This window comes from Anopheles nili, chromosome 3, assembly GCF_943737925.1.
Source record: "Anopheles nili chromosome 3, idAnoNiliSN_F5_01, whole genome shotgun sequence".
Taxonomy (NCBI): Eukaryota; Metazoa; Arthropoda; class Insecta; order Diptera; family Culicidae; genus Anopheles; species Anopheles nili.
Genome location: NC_071292.1, coordinates 62,174,385 through 62,193,561, shown reverse-complemented (window position 1 = coordinate 62,193,561; position 19,177 = coordinate 62,174,385). Strand labels below are relative to the sequence as shown.

General features: G+C 50.7%; 1 protein-coding gene across 1 annotated transcript in view; it reads right to left on the bottom strand.

Moving 5' to 3' along the window:
• Positions 1 to 19,177, bottom strand: part of LOC128724776 (fibrillin-2-like) — a 61,641-nt gene that overhangs the window by 40,115 nt on the left and 2,349 nt on the right. The window contains exon 2 of the mRNA XM_053818496.1: positions 7,458 to 7,673. Coding sequence (XP_053674471.1) covers positions 7,458 to 7,673 — 216 coding nt within the window. The remainder of the gene's footprint in view (positions 1 to 7,457; positions 7,674 to 19,177) is intronic.

Sequence of the window (19,177 nt, the reverse complement as noted above, 5' to 3'; positions counted from 1 at the left end):
GCGATCGTAACATTCGCCCCATTTTACGACCACCGGCCACCAATCGAAACCAGTGCCCCCGAGTGTGGCTTTGCTACCCAGTTTCCGGCCGTTCACGGGAAAACAAGTGCCCGTTTGGGGTGAGTTTTTACTACCCCGTGGGGGAAGAGCAATCAACAGCCCCGCGGTCCCTAAACTAGCGCACCCGAAGGGCACACTTTTCCCGGTTGTTTCTCCAGGGAAGCTTCCGAAACGCCACAACCACAGGGTGCCTCGTAACCCAACCCGGCGCTGGGAGTGTGGCGAATGGGAATTTAATCGCCTCCCGGTTGGGTGCTGAAATACGAGCTCAAAACGCAAGTAGACAAAAAAAAGCGCATCGAAAACATGGCGGCACCGTTAATCGGCTGTCGAGATTCGCAACTCGCCGCGACAATCGAAACACCCAAAGCGGGAGCGCTATAAATACGTGCAAAATATTGCACCTTCCTGGGGTGGGATGGTGATCGTGCGACTTTTCCACGCGTAGCTGCAAACTCCACTTTGATGGGGGCCTTTATTTTGGGATGGCTATCAACTGGAGACATTTCGGTGAAACCGTTTGGTCGCGGTTTTGGTGAATAAAATACGGCCCGCACTTACCGGCTAACCGATCGGGCGGGCTCATAAATTTTCGATCTTTATGAAGCGACTCGCCATTTTCTAAGTCCAACTATGGCCAAACTATGAGCTGGTGAGGGTGTGAGTCAGCGGCTCGGGCTCATGAAATGTGCACTTTTTTTTTCTTTCCAACTCACTAGAGGATTTCCTCAGGATTTGCAGCCCGAACCCCGACCAGCTGGCGCTTGGAATGGGGAATAAATCAAACCGCGACCGCAAATGAATACGCTTGACGTTTTAATTCATTAACGCGGATGATTAATGGGCGTACCCATTGGCCCGTTAATTAGTCGCACTTTACCGCAAATTATGGGTTGTATACGTGGATAAGACAACCCCGGCTGCGGTATCTTTAATGTGTCGATCAACATTTAACGCCAACCGCCAACTTCCATTCACAATTCGCTCTAAAGTGGTCTGGGGTTTTCAGTGACACCTTCACGTTGTTCTCCGAGTCACCCTTTTCTGACGTTGGCTCGTGCCATGGCTCCAAAAGATGGAGCGAAGCTGGAAAGAGCGAAAATGCCCACTGCCACGATCGGCTGCGGCTCAATAACTTTCGTAACAAGCTCTTAAAATGTCATCTGCTATTGATAGGCGGCCAGACCCGGTCTCGGACCGGGGGCAGTGCTTCAAATTTATTCCACCACGTCTGCAGGAAGTTGAACGCCAAGAAGAAAGAGAACAACCCCCGGTGCCACTACAAACATGGGCTTTAAGCGGCAGGTTTTAGAAGTGCCCCGTGCCGGGAGAAGAGCAAACATCGACATCGGTCCTTGTTTGGATATCGCGCGTACCAGGCGACCCGGTGGTAGCGGAGGTTGTCCCGAAATCAATCGAAACATCTTCCTCTGAAGTGTCGGTGGTTCAGGTGGTGTTGAACGCCCACGAACGCTGGACGGTGGACGAGCCACCAGCCACGTTCGTGATGAATCGCTCTCGCGAGCGCCTTAAGAAGCGCCTCCCGCGCGGATTCGGGCCGCGGATTTGAACAGCTTTCGTTAAGCTCCCCGCGGGTTGAGACACAAAATGCACATATTTATTAACACTTTGTCAATGGGCCCCGTGATCGAGGAGTGTGGATCGAAAACGCCCCAACGCACCCGTAAAAGGCATGTGAACCTACGCAATATTCTGTATGTGTGTTTTTTTCTTTGCTCTCTCTCTCTCTCTCTCTCTCTCTCGCACCATCGTTAATAAAAAACATCTCCAAAAACAGGGGGTTAAAAATCAGCTACAAGCATTAAAAAAAACTGCAAAAATACACTCACTCATGTGGAAGCCAAAGCGAACGGGAGGAAAATTAGGCGCAAGATGACATTTCGACCATTGTTAGGCGCTACTAAAGCTCCAAAGCTCAAAATAGCACCGCTTGTCTTGTGTCGGTTTTTAGCAGTTTCACACCATTGCTAAAGCAAGCGCCTGGGTAACAAATAACGCGATTATGAGCCGACCGGTGGAAAATGGCCCATGACGGATTGAATCATCCCCCGGGAGATGAACCGCGACCCGCGGATGCATTCGGTTGCAGGAATATCCTCAGGATCATCCATCCATTGTCTTCTCGAGTGCGGTTCACGCGCGTTTAATCGATGATCGATCACTTAATCACCCTGCAACAATGGTCGCCATCTTACCTGGGTTTTCCCCCTGATTGGAGGGTGGAAAAATGCCGCACGATCAATGGCGCTCGTTGCATAATCGCGCATTCAAATGCTGCTTTCGTGGGCCTTGTGTTGCGAGCTATTAGCGGTTTCAATTGAACTGGCTCGTGGGAGGAAAACGCACGCCCTCAGCATACGAGTCCTTAGCAACAACCCCCAGCCCAGGGTGGCATTGTGTCGATAATTATTATCAACGACCGGTGGCGCGCTAATGCGGTGATGCGTATTGAACCACTAAGCCCTCCCCCGAAGCACTCGGTGAGTGACGATTCCAGTGCACAGTAGCGAGCATGCAAATAATAATTAACCTTCACACAAACCCCCGAACGGGGATTCCTATCAAGCGCGGGTTGATTTGAATAAAATATCGATTTGTATTAATTTTCGCACCGGGTACTGAGGCACTAACAGTTCCCGTACGTTCTTCATGTGCGTTATCGTGCGCGTTTAATCATGTTTCCCGGAAGCGCGGATTCTGCTGCAGGCGTTCGCGGTCAGGATGATTGACATTCGGACGCCCCTTTGGGGGGTTGGGATTTATTTTCCGACAGAACGAGACCTCATTTCCATGCGGATTCTACTCTCGAATTGAACTCACAAAAGCGCGTTTATTCGTCCTAGAGAGCCCGAAAATGGTCACCGTTTTTTTTTTTGTCCGTCTTAATGCACCCTAAAATGGCGATAAATGATTTCGGTTTGTTTTTTCTTCTGGAACATTGAAAAAAAAACAGCACCACAGTCTTGTCAACACTTCCCAGCAAAACGTCAGCCGAACATCAAATATGTAATTTACGCCGCGAGACCCGCGAGCGGAGGAATTTCAATCTTCAACCGCCCCCAGGCAGATAGCGACCCATTCGGACCATTGCCAAGGGTCCACTTTCATTACACCCAGAAGCCAAACTCGCTGCTCGGTTGATGGGTTTAAGACTTCTTGCTTCTTGGTTTTTTCTTGCTTTTTTCTTTTCGAATGGACTTCTACCCAAATTCAGCGCCCGGCACCGGCTATCGAGGACGGGGCGTAAAATGTCTCGCTGTGGGCGGTTCATTCTCCCAGCCCAGCTCGGGCTGTTTTCGGCTATCCGACACTCCCGGCCGGTGATCTTGCCCCGTTGTGGCACATTTAACACTCCAAATGGTGCCAAATTGAAGGCGAATCGTAAAAATGATTTTTAGAATCTCGGCCTCACCGCGGTCTCGCTGTCGTCACTTTCGTCCGGCTGGACCTTTGGAGCAATCGGAGCCGTCGCTTGACGTGGTAACGGGCGCGAATGAAATCTGTTCCGGGTGGTTTCCGGAAGGAGGTCGCGCCTTTCGGTTACGCAAAAGCCGTCAAATTTTACTGCCCAAAACCCGGCCCAGTTGGAAGCTGGGAACTGGAGACTCCCATCGGGAACGATTCTCGATCCAGTGCCACGCGAGAGTCATTCCAGTGCGTGCGGGAGCGCCGTTTCATTGAATCTAATCGGCGGTGGAATTGGCATTTGGAATTTTTCAATTTGATGCGGGTCCTTGATCCCTTGACCCTTTTAAAAAAGCCAAATGTCCTTCATCGATCTTTCCCAGGGATTGGAACAAAGGTTCGAGAAGACCCATATTCTAGTAGTCCTAATGAGGAACTAAAGCTGCCTGCAGAGAAACGCATCACACACAAGATTGGCATCTAATCACGATGACGCGCAAATCATTTGCCACGCTCACCCGCTACGGAAAACCCCCACAAGGCGTAGATAATCGACGCTTCATCACACGCACCGTCTAGACGCTCGCGAGACACACAAACACCGACATTTATCGCCCATCGTTCAGATCGATTCCAACGGCTCCCTTATCGAAACGCCCCAAGCGAATCGATGCTTTTGGACGGGCTGGTGGTGCTTTTGGGTCGGAAAAGGGCAGGAAAAACAAATTGCCCTCTGCCATCCGCCTTTCCAACAACTCCCCCCGCCGTCCAAAACCGCAATAAACTCCACCGTCCATAAATTACCCGCCGCTATGTCGAAAAGTGGTGAATGTCGCATATTCGCTCGCACCACTGGGCATTAGGCGGTCGGCATGTAGGGCAAGGCATGTTCGGGAGAGGCACGTGGGTGAAACCACCCCACCGGGCGCGCTGTAAAGCAGTAGGTGTTTCGGGATGGGGTGGGCTTTTCTGCCAGCGACACTTTCCACCCTCGCGTTGACGCGTGTCTACGACAGCGGCTAAAATCTCGCGTACGATATGAACGCCCATCTCGATAGTGCCATCATCATCATCGTGCGCTGACACCTTCTGGGCGTGAGTCACATGCCGGTCGGGATGAAGATTACGTGCGCCATCCCCGCGATGGTGATGAAAATGATGATGGCGATCCTCCAAGATGGCGATCGATGGCGGTTGGGTGCGTTGGTGCGCGCTTCTCGCGATGGCAAATTAATTTCTGGTGTAACTTTTAATTGGTTAAAGGTGCGTCCGGCTTTAGGCTACCATGCTGCTCACACCCCATGTGGTCGCCTCGTGAGCGAGCACGTGTGTGTGTGTGTGTATAAGAGGTTTTTAATGGGAACTCCCCCCATTCCAATGCGTGACGCCTCCATTCTGACCATCTGCGTGTCCTCAACGGGCCACACGAGAAAACACTCACCATCGAGAAGGCCCGCGTCCGGGAAACTTGACGTCCTTTCCACCTCACCCGTCCGGAAATGGAACCACCCAACCCACCCTGTGTGTGTGTGCATGTGTTTGGACATCACACCGTCAGAACTGCCCACGGAACCGGACCCGGATCGGTTAATCCCGTGGTCAACTGGTCGGTGCCGTACCGAAAAACCACCGGTCCCAGACCACCGGTTTGTGGCCAGGTTGATGGTGCCATTTGCATAACTTCAGGAACCTGGGGTCTGCCGACGACAGCTGGTATGGTCCACGTATGGTGGGCCGGTTCTCGAGGCCCCCAAACCAGGTTAATAAAAGTGAAAATTGAATTCGGAGATTATTAACTGACCCGTCGCCTTCGGGACCGCGCAAGGTGTCGTAAAATTCCAATCGCCTTCCTGTAGGTGGCCGACCGGAGTTTGAGCAGCCCCGTTTTGCCTGCTAGAACACGGCTCGTAAATAAATCCCCACACGGGTGGAGGAATTCTTGCGGATGACTTCACCAGCGCGTGAGTTCTACAGCCGATCGTCACGATTCTACCGAGCTAGCTGGCTGAATTGGACTTCAGAAATCGCTAGAAGAACCCTTTCGACGGGTTGAGTAAAAACGGCATTTCCAGGGCAGGCTGATGGGTGCATTCCATCAGCCCTCTAAACCCCATCAGCCCTCTTCTGCATATGGCGCTTTCAACAAACGCGCATTCCTGCCTGCACAGCGAGCTACGAGACGAGCGTCTTTTTTCTTCACGCGTCCGTACCGCACGAAATCTAATCATGCATCAATTTGAATGCAAATAACCAGATCATAACCGTACGTCTGGCTAGGGAGGTCTATACCCCTTTTGGGAAATTGAAAATGCCCTGCGGTGTTTAGAGCGCTTTCCGCATTCACTCCGCCGAGAAAGACAGGCCACGCGCGGGATCATCCATTTCCTAGACGCGTGTTGCGCCCGGAACGTGCGGCTAATAACGATGGTTAATTTATTGATGCCCTTTTTCGGGGACTGCATTGAAGGCACGCGAGAAATGAGAACTTGGGGGAAAGGAAAGTAGTGAAAAGAACGGCCCACGACAGCTGGGAAAAGATCACACCGAAGCCCCATCTTATCGACCTCGCCTAAGCCCTTTGACACGCCTTGTTCAAAACCGGGGAATGTGTTCTACATCCCCGTGGCTGCTGGAAATACTGCGCGGTGGCCGCAATCCCTGTTGCACGATCCCCGTCGTTCGTACAAGAAATGAACGAGTTGATGAATTATAACTCTAAAGGTTTCCCATCGAGCGCTCGGAAGCCCGAACCAAGATCGATGGCTCGTGGTTCCGGTGTGAAAACCGCATTCCCAACCCGCATCGATACCGAGTGCAGGGAATAAGGAACCTCATGCTGAATCCTGCCCCGTTTATCGTTTCCGTTCCTCACACACACAAGGGCATACTTGACCACATGAAGCAAGGAAAACCACCTTCAGAAGGCCTTCCCAATGAAATGAAGCGGCTACACCTGCAAAACCTCGAACGGAAGGCGGAATTTATGCATCGTTTGTGGAATCTCTGTCCGTTCGCTGACGCGTACCGGTTGCATGTGCATCATGCAAGCTTCGCCCCGATATGGCCTGCTCAGTTCGGTTCCATAACTTACAATTTTTCTTACCCAACCTTGCTTTCTTTACCCAAGAGAGCTGCGATAGAGAGAGAAAGAGAACAAACCCAGGGCACTGAATGCCGTGCAGTGTGTATAATTTATTTAGTACGCCTAGAAAATGGCAAAGCACCGACCGAACCAAACGTGCCAACGGAAACTGCCCGTTTTGTGGCGAGAAGACGAGACGAGTGGAAATAAATGGTCCATTGTGGTCGGTAGTCGAGCCTTAAGGGAGAGAAGCAAAGCGGCCACGGGCATTCGTGTGTGTGTGTGTGTGTTCTAGATTTATTTTATTTTTTTTTGTGTTAGCTTATTTCCATTTTCCTTCTCTCTATTTACTCCCGATTGCAAGTCTGATGGATTGTTGTGTGGTAGAGAAAATGGACGGCAAAAGCGAGACAGAGAAAAGTGACTCCCCAGCGAAGAGACCAAACCCACTGGCCATTTGGCTTCGGGCCGATAAATTCTTGACCCGTGCAGCCCGTGTTCTGTCCTGAGACAGCATCCTGAGAAGGTTGAGCGAAAAGTGCAACGAGTGCAGTTGTGAAACGTGAAGCATGTGAAGCGTCCCGTTTCGCCGGAAGTACCACCAGATAAGACAAATATGGTGGCATCCGTCGTGCGCGCCAACCGAACAATGCACGGCCAATCATGCCCAAACGGGGTTCCGCTGACGGTGGCGCCATCTACATACCGCGTCCGGTGCCACTACCAATCAATTCAATTTGTTATCCCTCGTTAAATTTATTCCTCTCAATTTCAGCGTCAGCCTTGTCCCATCGGGGGTGTTTTTTTTTGGGGGTTGGAATTGAACGGTATGACAAACGAGATTCAGGCGGTGCTTTTCCACCGCTTTTCCGGCGCTGCTGGTGCTCACCTTCCACACACGCTGGCAGCTTGGAGGCGTCCCATTCGTCCGTTTCGATGCTGCAGCGAATCTGGGCCAGCTGGGGCTCCTGCAGCCGGTAGCCTTGCTTGCAGGTGTAGTGTGCCGTCACATATTCCTCGTTGTCGTCGACCGTGAGTCGGGCGGAACCGTGTGCAATTTCCGGTGGCTGCTCGCAGTCCTCGTACACTTCGCCGGCGGTCGAACCTAGCGGAAGGAGTAGACGTAGTCAACAAAGAAATGGAAAGAAGATGTAAATCAGTGGGGAAAAGTAAAAAACAACATTCAAACGCGCATTAGTTAAACCATCAGGCGCACCATCGGATTATGTAAACGGGACCGCTAATCGCTGCCAAACGACGCAGTTGGCCATGATAAGGATCGGAAGGTGTACGAATAAACGAAAGCACGTCAAAACATCGCGAAGGTTGAGCCAACCTGCCGCGTGGCCATCGTCCGGTGTGAGGCAGATCCACCACGAAAACGGCCACCATTGATTGACAGCCGACTCCGTCAACTGGACTCCGTCCGTGGACTTGCGGCAGTCACTCAAAACCCCCGCCGATTGAACGTGTTCCGTGCGGGTCAAATCTCTCTCGCTCTTCCTGCGGGTGCTATCAGATGGTGCGTCAATCAACTATCGATCCGAAAACCGGACCCCGGGGTGGCTCATTTTTCCTCGTTTCCCGATCAAACCCACCGGGGGGTGGTCCCGGTAATGGATGCTTCGAAAGGTGCGTTACACACTTGCTTTGTGAGCTTAGAATATCCCCTTTTAGAGCTGTTTGTTTATTTTTTCTATCTCACTTCTTTGGGTCATCTTCGTGACATTTATTTGCGAAATTAGTTTACGGGATGGGGGTTTGAAGCGCCCACATTTGAAGTATTTAGGGCGGCCGGAAAGCAATCTCAAAATTATGCCCAAACGTCATGAACGGGCACTACTGGCAGCATAAATTGTCCATTCAACTGTTGCCCATGGTGAAGCTTTCGCACGGAGAACGCCAAGCAGCGGCAAACGAATGTAATTTCCTCCCGAGCGGACATTCAATCTCCGGTTGGAGGGGTAAAATTGGAATCCCTGCTGCGTCTGCCAGTGGCCAGAACGTACTTCATCCCTACGATAATGCCAACTGGCAGTAAACGTTCTCAATGTTTGCTGCCATCACATCTGCTGCGTGTCATCATTTCCGGTGCACAAACCGTGCTCCTTTCGGCTTCGGACCACATTTCTCCGGGCTCATATATTTATTACAATGCCCATGGAACGCCTCCCGGCGTGTAATCGATTCACTCCCGTGGCTCATTATTAGGCAATTCGCTCGGTGCGTGTACGTAATGGAAGACTTTGACACATCGTCCGTAAACGGTGCCAAAGATCAACCCCTCACTAGGGGAACGACATCCGCTGGGCGCTGTCGACTCCTCGTAAACAATCGCACTCGTGACAAATGGTAATGGTACCCGTGTGCAAACGCCATTGTAACCGAATACCTGATGGGGGTTGTGCGTGCGTAAACACTCCACAGAAGCAACCCGGAGGCTCCAATGATGTAACATCTTCAGAAAAAAAACCCGCCTCACATCTCCGGAGGTGTGGGTGACAAATTAAATTAAACGACACCTCTCCTTCTTCCGAAGGGTGTATTAGCCCACCCACGAGGGTGCAGGCGAACAATGGGTGTTTCGAAGAGCGCACGGAAATGCGCACAAGATGAAGTCTCTTTCGTGGGGAAACTGGGAAGCTTTCAGCTACCGATACAACCGACGAGCGAGTCTACAAATGGGAGGAGGTCACCGGAAATCGTCAGCAGTTTATCCAGTGAACTATACGAAAAAATAAGCACCACCTTCACACACGAGAAGCACTCGAGTGGTATGAAAACAAGCGATCGAAACCCCGACTCCTGGGGATCCTTGCGACCACAACGCTACCACAAGAAATAGGACAAGGCGAAGCAGAACCAACTCGCTGGGTGGAAAGGGCGAAAATCTTAACCCCCACGCCACCGATCTCGGCGAAAGCTCTGAGCCTTCCCCGATCCGCTTGAGCCCTTGGGCAGGAAGATAAACGGCGGAAGATATCACATTAGCTGTCATTGTCACAGTTATCTTCATCCGTTGCCATGTGGCCACCACCTTCACGAGCAGCCATCACCGATGGGTGGGAAAAAAAGGCCACCCTCACGCTTGGCGCACGTCACCTCCGACCAAAAGGGCCGAAGAAAAATAATGGTTTGTTACAAATTTCTGTGTGTTGATGCCCCGCGCGACTTCCCGTCACTGGCGTCCTGCGTCCTCCTTTTTCAGTGCTGTGGCTTGAGCTTGGGTGTGGAGATTTATGTGCTCGCAATTGTGCGCCTGATTTCCCGGTTCCGTGTTGCGCCCTGTTGGTCGGTCGATCGTGGCCCTGGCGTGCTGAAATCCGATCGACATCCGAGGTGCACGGACTCATGCGGCTAATAAAAGAGAAATAAATTTTAATCCTCCCACCCCCAAACGGCCGTGTGCCGGTGGTAAATTGCGGCCCGATGGACCCGGTGGCGGAAATCAAACGTTCATTAATCCTCGATTTCCGATACAAGCAAGTGAGGGTGAGCGCAACGAATTAAAAGCCATCCCTGGGGTGTTTTTTTTTGTTTCTCACTCCGTCGTTCTTAGAGGGCTTGGTTTTTCATTCGACGCACGTAGCACGGTTTGATTGAATCATGTCAATCGAAGGAGGCGGCGTGAAAAGCTAGCGAAAAGTGACACGGAAATGAGTGGAAACTTTTCATGTGATCTTTTGCGCCAGCGAGGGGATTTTCTAACGTTTATTGGGGTGTTTTGCCCTTAAAAAAATTAGATCCTTATTAGGGTTCCGATTTAAACGTGAGGCTTTTTGAAATAAGCTGCTCGAGTAGCATTGCACACGGCATCAATCAAGAATCGAACGTCAAGCCATAAACCACATAAAATATGATCGATATAAATAACCGTTCGCTAACAGAAGGCTCCTGTAAAAATAGGGGTAAAAAAACTGTGACACCATTCCGTCTGCCGACTTCTAGCGCTCTAGGTGTTGGGAGAGAAAAAGAAATATCTGCCACACAATAGCAGGCATTCAGCCATCGGAATTCACACCCAGATGCCCGGGCATCCATCACTTATGCGACGTCTTGTACCGGGTCATAATTTATGAAACCAGCAACACTCTTCCATCGACAATCTGCATCTCGATAGGCCATTCCGGCTGTGCATTCCCCACAGTGACGGGTTCCAATGGATCGCAATTTATGCCACAAATTCGGGTTCCAATTCCGCATACCATCATCGGACAGGGGGCCCCGAGATCTCGGGTGAAGTATCATAAATTCATTAGCAAAATATCCCATTCTCCCAACCGGCCGTCACTGCTAGAACAACGTCAGGCTCCCATTTTCCACGTCCCACGTCGAACGAGGTGCAAATTTTGCCATCAAGGGACAACGCTGGAAGGCTCCGTATCGATTCCGCCTTCCTTTGCATTATTCCGCACAGGGGTTTCGGATCAGCGGACGGTATCTCCCACCGGCTTGTACCGAATATGGTTCGATAAATAAAACATTGAGCGCTCGAGCGTTGAGGAAGGTGGGTTTTTCGGGAGCAAACAGGCTCGTTTCGATTTTGGCTCTGTTTGCAGACGCCTCGACCACGAGGGACGAAAGGGCCCAGTCCCATTAGTCTTCACAAATCTCCGCATCACATCACTCTATCTCTCTCATTCGCTCGCTTTCGCACTTGGGTGGCAACGTAAGCCGACGTTTGGCTAAACGACGCTGTCCGGACGCTTGTCACGAGGACGCGTGTGAAATCACACCGTTTTTCGACCCTTACTGGAGGGGATGAGTGAAAGTGGCAACGAAGGGACCACAGAAAATGGGGAACCCTGTCTTGGCAATCGACCATCCGATGGTTCGATGGACTTATTTGTTTGAAATTTGCTCGACCAACTGGCGGCTAACCTGGGCACCTGGAACCTTGTGCAGGAAAAGAAGGACACGATTGCCGTGGGTTAAAAGTGAAAGATTAAAGGTGAAATGCGTGGCTGGCAATGGGACAGAACAAAATTCATGACACCGGTACATCGATGAATGGCACCGGGACACAATTGGGGCCGCCCGGCAATCGGCCGCTCGCAGCTGTTGCAAATGGCGCAAAAGGTGCTAATGCACGTTCTATTATGAAATGTTCCGCTCGCAGCTTCTAGCGCACCATTCGGGATGGGGGTCCTTCGCTGGGATGGACGAACTTTTGCACCAACAATCATAAAACACCCATTAACTCGATCGCTCTTCGCTCGCCTTTCGTCCGCTTATCGCACGGCGACATCACCCGGGGCTTTGACACGTCCGCTGATCGACCTAATGGTGGTGAACAAAAGAAGCTCTAGCGAGAAAAAGCGAGAGAAAACCTCCCGTCCAGATCGACAATTTATCGACCATATGGTTTGCTGTCCGCCGCGCTGAGCTGTGTTCATTTTGAGTGGCAAAAAAAAGAAGCACGAAACAAAATCAACATAAACAGGACAACGACGACAACGATGAGGACGTTCGTCCGTTCATCGCCAGCGCTGACCGCAGCTTGGATGGAGGAACTTTTTGACCTCATGAAAAGTGATCCTTTTTTTGCCGATCCTTCGGTTCCCTCTCACCCACCGACTCGACCCATTTTGTTGGCAGTTTATCATGTAAGGGCGAACCCAGCTCGGGGTTGGGTTGAGGCGTTTTTTTTTCTGCTCATGCTCCCATTTTCGGGCGTGCAGGATTCTGCAACGACAACCATTGAGCACGCCAGCCTCGACCAGTGGGCTATCAAAAACCCATTTCTCAGCTGTCACGGGTGGATGTCTTTGTTTCTTTGAGTTGTGCTGGCTCGCTGGCGTTGCTTCTGCATCATTTGACAAATTAAATCGTAATAATACGTCATTCGAAAGCGATTTACCGATGAAAAGAGGGAAGCTTTTAGCAGCGAGCTACTCTAAAATGCGGTCAACGCAAAAGTTTATTACAAAACTGATAATAGATCATTCCGGAAATGAATTGATTCGTTTGTTCCCTCTTCGTGCTGTGTAATGCTCACCTTTTCATCCACCTGCTGCGGGAGAAGGCTCACGTGGACACTCGTCCCACCCATGAATAGCATCAAAGGCCACTGGTGGCGTCATTAAATTTCCTTTCCCATTTTAAAACTGTCTCTCCCGCCTAGGATCCATCCCACCGCCCGCAAAAAAAAGGAACAGGATCGCTCGCACAGTTAATACAAAATCTAATCAAACGATCCCACTAACCGTGATTCCGGTGGCCGACCACAATGGAGTGGAAACTTTTGCGACTATCGCCATCTCGCTCACTCCGCATGCACGATGGAGGCGCATGGTCGTGGACGTCGTGGCGTGGGGATGCTAAAACGTGGCCATCGTGGGCCCAATCCATCGCCCGAGGCGCGTCTCATCGTGGACGGGAGAGTTTTCTAATCGATTTATGGTTCAATTTTCTTCCCGGAAGCAATTTTCTTGCAGACCCCGGTGCTGTCCCGGTTGGGCTCGCTTTACATCGACCGTCCGTCAAGTCGATCATGGCCACGTGACCGATGCTTGCCTTCCGGCGGTTTCATTACACAATGCTCCGCCGTCGATTTATGGCTTTCATGTCCGTTTTATTTGTGTGCGTGTTTGTGATATCTGTCCTCGTTTTTTTTTCCTCCTAATAGCAATATCGAGATCTTTCCATTGTGGCGGCTTTCAGGTCGGTATTAAAGGCCATGGAGGCTGCTCTATGTTGGCGACATTTTCCCAAAAGGCCACCACATTAAAGCAATCATCATCATCATCATTTTCCGTAATGCTGCTTGCTATTTCGAGTAGTGCCGAGAGCGAGCTTCGTGTAAATATTATCTACCGCTTTTGGCTCGTTGAGAAGTCCCACTCTCTTGTATCTTCTTACTGGACCTGTTGAAATACTCGCTTGGGCACCAATTTTGCTGTCCTTCACCCACGCTACAGCGGGCGAAATAAACTCGGGATGAAGTGAACTGAAATTTGTCCCATTCCATCGGCTGGCCCATCTCCAGCTGCTATCGGTAGAGAACGTTCAAAGGATAATCCTTTACCTTCAGGTGATTTAATTAAGAGCCCTTACCAAACGACGAGCTATCGTACCGGAGTCTGAGAAGATATTTCCGGACTCAAGAGACAGCGTGAGTTCGACCAAATAAAGCAACGTTTTCAATTCTTCTCCTGCCGCCCCCCCCCCCCCCACCTCCCCCAAAACGTTCCGATAAACGAATCGAGCGAATCAAACAGGAAATCGAGCACGATCGGTTGCGCTACGGTGGCGGTGATTCGATGGGCCAAAGTTGCTCACTTTTTACCCTGCCAAATGCAACCAAACCAACCCCAAACATCAAAGCGACTGCCGGTCTGCTTTTCGAGGTATTTTGTCTACCTTTTTTGTCCTCCTCCCTGTCGCCTTTTGTCACGGGACATCCCGAACCGTCCCACACCCGCAGGGACAAAACAGCGGAAACTCAAACAAAAGTCCATTACACGGACCCAGCACAACCGATGTGAAAGTGAACGTGGCGACTGTCCCGTCCAAAGCCCTTTTGGTCGGGAGGTTGTTTTTTGTTCGGTAGCTCGGCCGACGTTTGGAGGGCCAAAAATAAAACCGATCCCATCAGTATTTACAGAGATATTGCCGTTTCGTTTCACGATTTCGTGAATTTCACCATCCGCGTGGTCCGCTCCAAACCCCGACAGCGTGGTTTCGAGGGTTTAAGAACGACATCACGAAACGACGCGCATCGTGGCCGGCGCATGGCGGCCTAATGCACCGGGCGCCCATCCTTGGGCCATTCTAGTCATCCCGGATGATGATGCGGTGCATTGGAGAAGCCGCGTGGTCTTTCTTCGCCACCGCCATCGACGCCATCGGTCGGGTCGGGATTTCGGGGAAAAAAGGTAAGGCAACTCTTTTCGGCTTACGAAATGTCAACAAAAACCACCCTCACCGGTGGGTGGGTGGGTGGGCAGAACCGCTAGGGCCCAGGGACTCGATAGATCGGGGCGAAGAAATAAGTTCACACAGTGGGCGAAATAGATCGGCTTAATTTGTCAAATAGCGCTCGCGTTCGTGGCCATGGTGTGAGGCAACGGATCAGGTTCGGAGCTCGGAAGAGTGTTTTATTTTGCCTTTTTTCTTTCCTTTCTTTTTTCCGTTTTTTATTTTCGCCCTATCATGATGCATTGGATCGGCTTCGGGCGGTGCTAATAGAGGAGATCAATAACACAGTCGTCAGCTGAGTGCGGGGGTTTATTTGAATTAAACGCAACTGGATGACTGAACGATCACAGAGTACAAAAAAAACCTCAGCAATGATGTAATGCTCCTGAACGAAATAGAGGGAAAAAAATCATACGAAAAATTATCGCTCTATAAGATCGTTCCTAAACAGCAGCAATTTTAATCGCCACCATTAATCACTCAATAAATGAGGTATAATTTTCAACCTTGAATCTCTGCCTCACTGATAAGCGAATCTCGTTCTCGTGTGAAACCACCAGTTGCGAAAATCCTGCCAAGATCCTACCAATTCATACGGTCAATTGTGCCCGAGGTTTTTTGCTGATCCCACCAACTTCCAACTCATCTCGTATTCCGGCGCCTCGATGTGCATCGATTGTCTTTCTGGTCCCTCCTGCCGGTCGGCAACACGGCGTAATGGCTACCCCGTGGTCCAAAATGGGCATATCACAACGAAGCTGTGGCACGAGTGGCAACCAAAAAACAAAACAGTGAGAAAAAAAAGCCCCTCATAGTCAGTACCGAAAAGTAAAGCCAAAAAGACACCACACATTTTCCGTCACATTTTGGACCTTTTCCAAGGGCCATGGGGGTTGGGGGTGGGAGTGGGAAGGTCCACTGAATGGTGCGTCGGTGTCGGCGATTTTTATTGGGCCCCCGGCATTACATTAGCTCGCACCGGGTGGGACCGAGCATTCCTTCGCCCCCGACGGTCGTTTTTGTCCGCTGCAGCATAATTTCATGCTGCGCGTCTCGGCACGGGATTACCGACATCGAGGGGAGGCTACTACAGGGGGAGAGAGAGTGGTAGGGTGGCGCCCGCACGCACCCACGCAAACACCCACCCCATACGGTGCGCTCGCAAACAAATGGTCACACTTTTGTGACAGACAGGCCAACCGAAAACCCGCCGTCCCGGGGCAAATCGAAATCGTGACTCGTGAGTGCGACCGGCGAAGATCGAGCAACTGAAGATCATCTTACGCCGGGTTCGTGATTTGTTTCTTTCCACTCTCACTCCACCGCGTGTCGATGTTGCTACCAGCAGCAGCTTTGGTTTGCATGCGAGCATAGGTTGGTGTTTTATTTTTTGCTTCTTCTTGGGTCCCTCGAGCATCATTTGTTTATGTATCGATGCTCATTGATCGACATGATTTGTAGCGGGCAGTTATTGTGTCTTATTGAGCGGACAGAAAAGACAGCCCTACCGTCCCAGCTAGGCCATTGGCTATCGCTTATGTTTTGCTTTGTCTTAACTTTTGTTTTGTGTGCCAAACCAATCAAACGTCAATGAAAACGCCAATTGCAAACCACTGCATTTTTGCTCCAATAAAATGTCACACATTCCACTTGCAGTAAGCACGCGAGGCTGCATTTTTTATCAACATTTACCCTCGCAGGGGAATGAGGCACATTTTTTCACACAAAATCGAACACACACATTTTCCAATGACACCCGCCTCAAATGAATGAGAATGGTGTGTGAAAATTTCATTATCCGACTCGTTTGGTGCCCGCGTTTTTCCGCTCAATCTACGCGAATCGGTTCGTGAAAACTGAACGAAACGAAACAAACGAATTATTAATTTCTGCCCCCGTTTAACGTCCCCTCCACGCTCTCGTAAGCGTGCGCCAGTGATTTTTGTGACATCCGGTTGCTCCGTTTCATGCTGCTGATCCGGGGACAGCAATTTGCTAGCAATTTCCCTCCGAAAAGCCCCACTCATATCAACGATCCACAAATGTCAGCATCAGACAAAAAGGTAGCGTGAGAGAGAGAGAGAAAGAATGAAGTAAAAAGAAAACCACCGGATGCTTCCGTTTGGGTGTGCTGTTTTGGCGTTTAATCCTCATAAATGATCCCGTTTTAAAATGGGACGAGTCGTATGCGACACGAAAGCTCACTCCACCGTGGCGTGCGATTCCATTCAGGCTGTTTCCCGGTACCACTGTACCGAAAAGCTGAGAAAGGGAAAGAATCCATCCCGACGTCACTCGTGCGCCGCCCTGTGCGCCTATTACTTGCACAAGCAATTTCGTTTTCCCCTGTTTTAAGCCCGATTTTCATTTGTTTTTTGTTTTTGCTCTTATCCCTCCTGGATCATGCAACGGAGCTCGGGAAAAACCAATTTTACATGTGAAAAACTACCTTCCGCCCTCACGAAAAACATCGCTGTCGGTGCAACAAAAAACCCGGTCAGCCGACCAGCCGGCCGGAACGAGCGCAACATGAATAAGTCATAAGCCTTCATGGAGTGGAAAGCGTATTTAATTACTCACCCCTTTTTGCTCACCCTCCACAGCCCAACCGGCGAGGGTGTAAAGTGAGGCAAAGATTTTCCACCCACTATCTGGCGGGGTTCCTGAAGGAAAAGAGCCGAACAATAGCACTTACCCATTCGCGGTGGTTTCCACCCGGAAAAACCGGTAGTCCGCCATTTGCTAGTGTTTTTTTTTTTTTGGTTTTTTTCCCACACCACATTTGCCGGTGGAAAAGCCCTCCCCGGTGAAAAGTGACGGTGGCTCCACGAACGAGCGGATGATGCGCCTGTCTGGGGGCAGATTTTCGCGCAAACCCGGCATCCGACCCGGTGCATCGTTTAAGCCTCGCTGTCACGCCGTTGGGCCACAAACCACGCCAGCTGGCTCTTTTGGAAGACGCCGACCTGCCTGCCCTTTGGGTTTTCGAGTCCTTTTTGCCCGAGTGATCCGTCCGTCCGGTCGTTCGTGTTCCCGACAGGACCTGCATCATCCCGTTCCGGTCGTATGTTTGTGGAGCTAGTTTATTTTATGTTTTTCTTTTGTACTTGGTTTGTTTCCTGTCTTCCTGTTTCCGTTTGCTTTTGTGTTTCGCCTGCCTGCTGCCAGCAACGGTGGATCCTTCGCGCAACAGTGCACCACCGCCGGCCGAACCGCGAAGGAAGCCCATTTTTCACCCGGGGATAAGCCCCTATTTATTATATGTAAATTAAAACCACATTTAATTGCCACATGCTGCCGACGCGGGGCCAAACCAGCCGAGAGGGAATCCTTCGTAATGAGGTTCCAGTGTTCCCGGTGCGCCGTGAGGACGCGTGGTCAACGACACAATTACCACCCACAAATAGGGGGGGGAGTTGGTCGGGTGCATCCTTTGTAGGGTCCTTCACCGAAGAAATATGCTCGTTGCAAGTGGGAGTTGTATTTTTGCCCACCAAGCTGGCCGGCATTAGCAAAGCCCACGCTCGGTGTCCATTTATCACGGTGTGGAGCATGCATTCCGTTTTAATTTTTCCACCATAGAGTCGGCGGAATTCCGACCCAAAACCGGGGTCCCTGCTTCGGCTATCGTCCTGTTTAGGTTTACGACTGGTTCCGGGGAGTTTTCCAACGACCACGGTGTTGGTTGTCGGTTTTCTCCGTACACTCGACCGCCTAGCCGGGAAAAGGTGTTTTGTGGGTTTTGATTTTCCCGAGCAACCGTCCGGGAATAGCGGGAAAACCGGGGGCTTTCAGGACGACCGGCAAGATGTATAGACTCCTTGTAGTTGCTCATTTCTCAACCAACAACCGGGAGCTAAGTAATCACTTCCTGTTGGGAAGGAACCTTTGGGCTCCATATTTTACGCTCGGAAGAACTTTCCCGTGTAGTAGGAATTCATCATCAATATGTGCACGGGGAAAACTTGCGTCATTTCTCAACGTTTAAATCTTCCCGAAAACGGGATTCGGGAGCGAAAAGTTTCAGCCAAAGCTCAAGACATACCTTTTGGGAGATACATGCATACAAGTAAAAAAAACACAGCATACCTTATCGATGAGCTTGTGTTAAATCAGTAGGCTTATTTAACGCCCCAGTAGGCGCTGCACTAGACGCACAAAGCACTAAAAGCGCAAAAGACTACGCAGCCATCAGAATGCGTTGAAAAAATGGCACGCTTATGGGCGCATAATGCCACGCAAGAGCAGATAATCATAATCAGCACGCACCCGGGCAATAAATCTTCATCAAAACCTGCTGCTGTTGCTGCTGGTCGGTAGTGCCGTTTGCATGAGTTTACGGGGTTTTTTGGCTCTCAATTTTCATTTCCAATTTGCAGTAAACGTCTCGACCATGAGGGAGACACGAGATCGACGCCATCGTAAAACAAAAAAAAACCCTCACCGATAGAGCACCGCGAAGGGAAAGCATGCCACGATAATAAGGAGCAAGAAAAAAAAACGACTAAAGCAACACCTTTTCGGACATCCCGCCCTGCGCCGGCCCAGGTGCGTGTCGGTGCGTGTCCTCGATGGCAAAAATGGCCCGTGGCACATAAATTACGGCCCCGGAAAGATAAAACTTCAACTTTAATGGACGCCAGCCAGCTGTGGGGTGATGGCGCCAGCCTCCGGAGGGCTAAGCGAAAG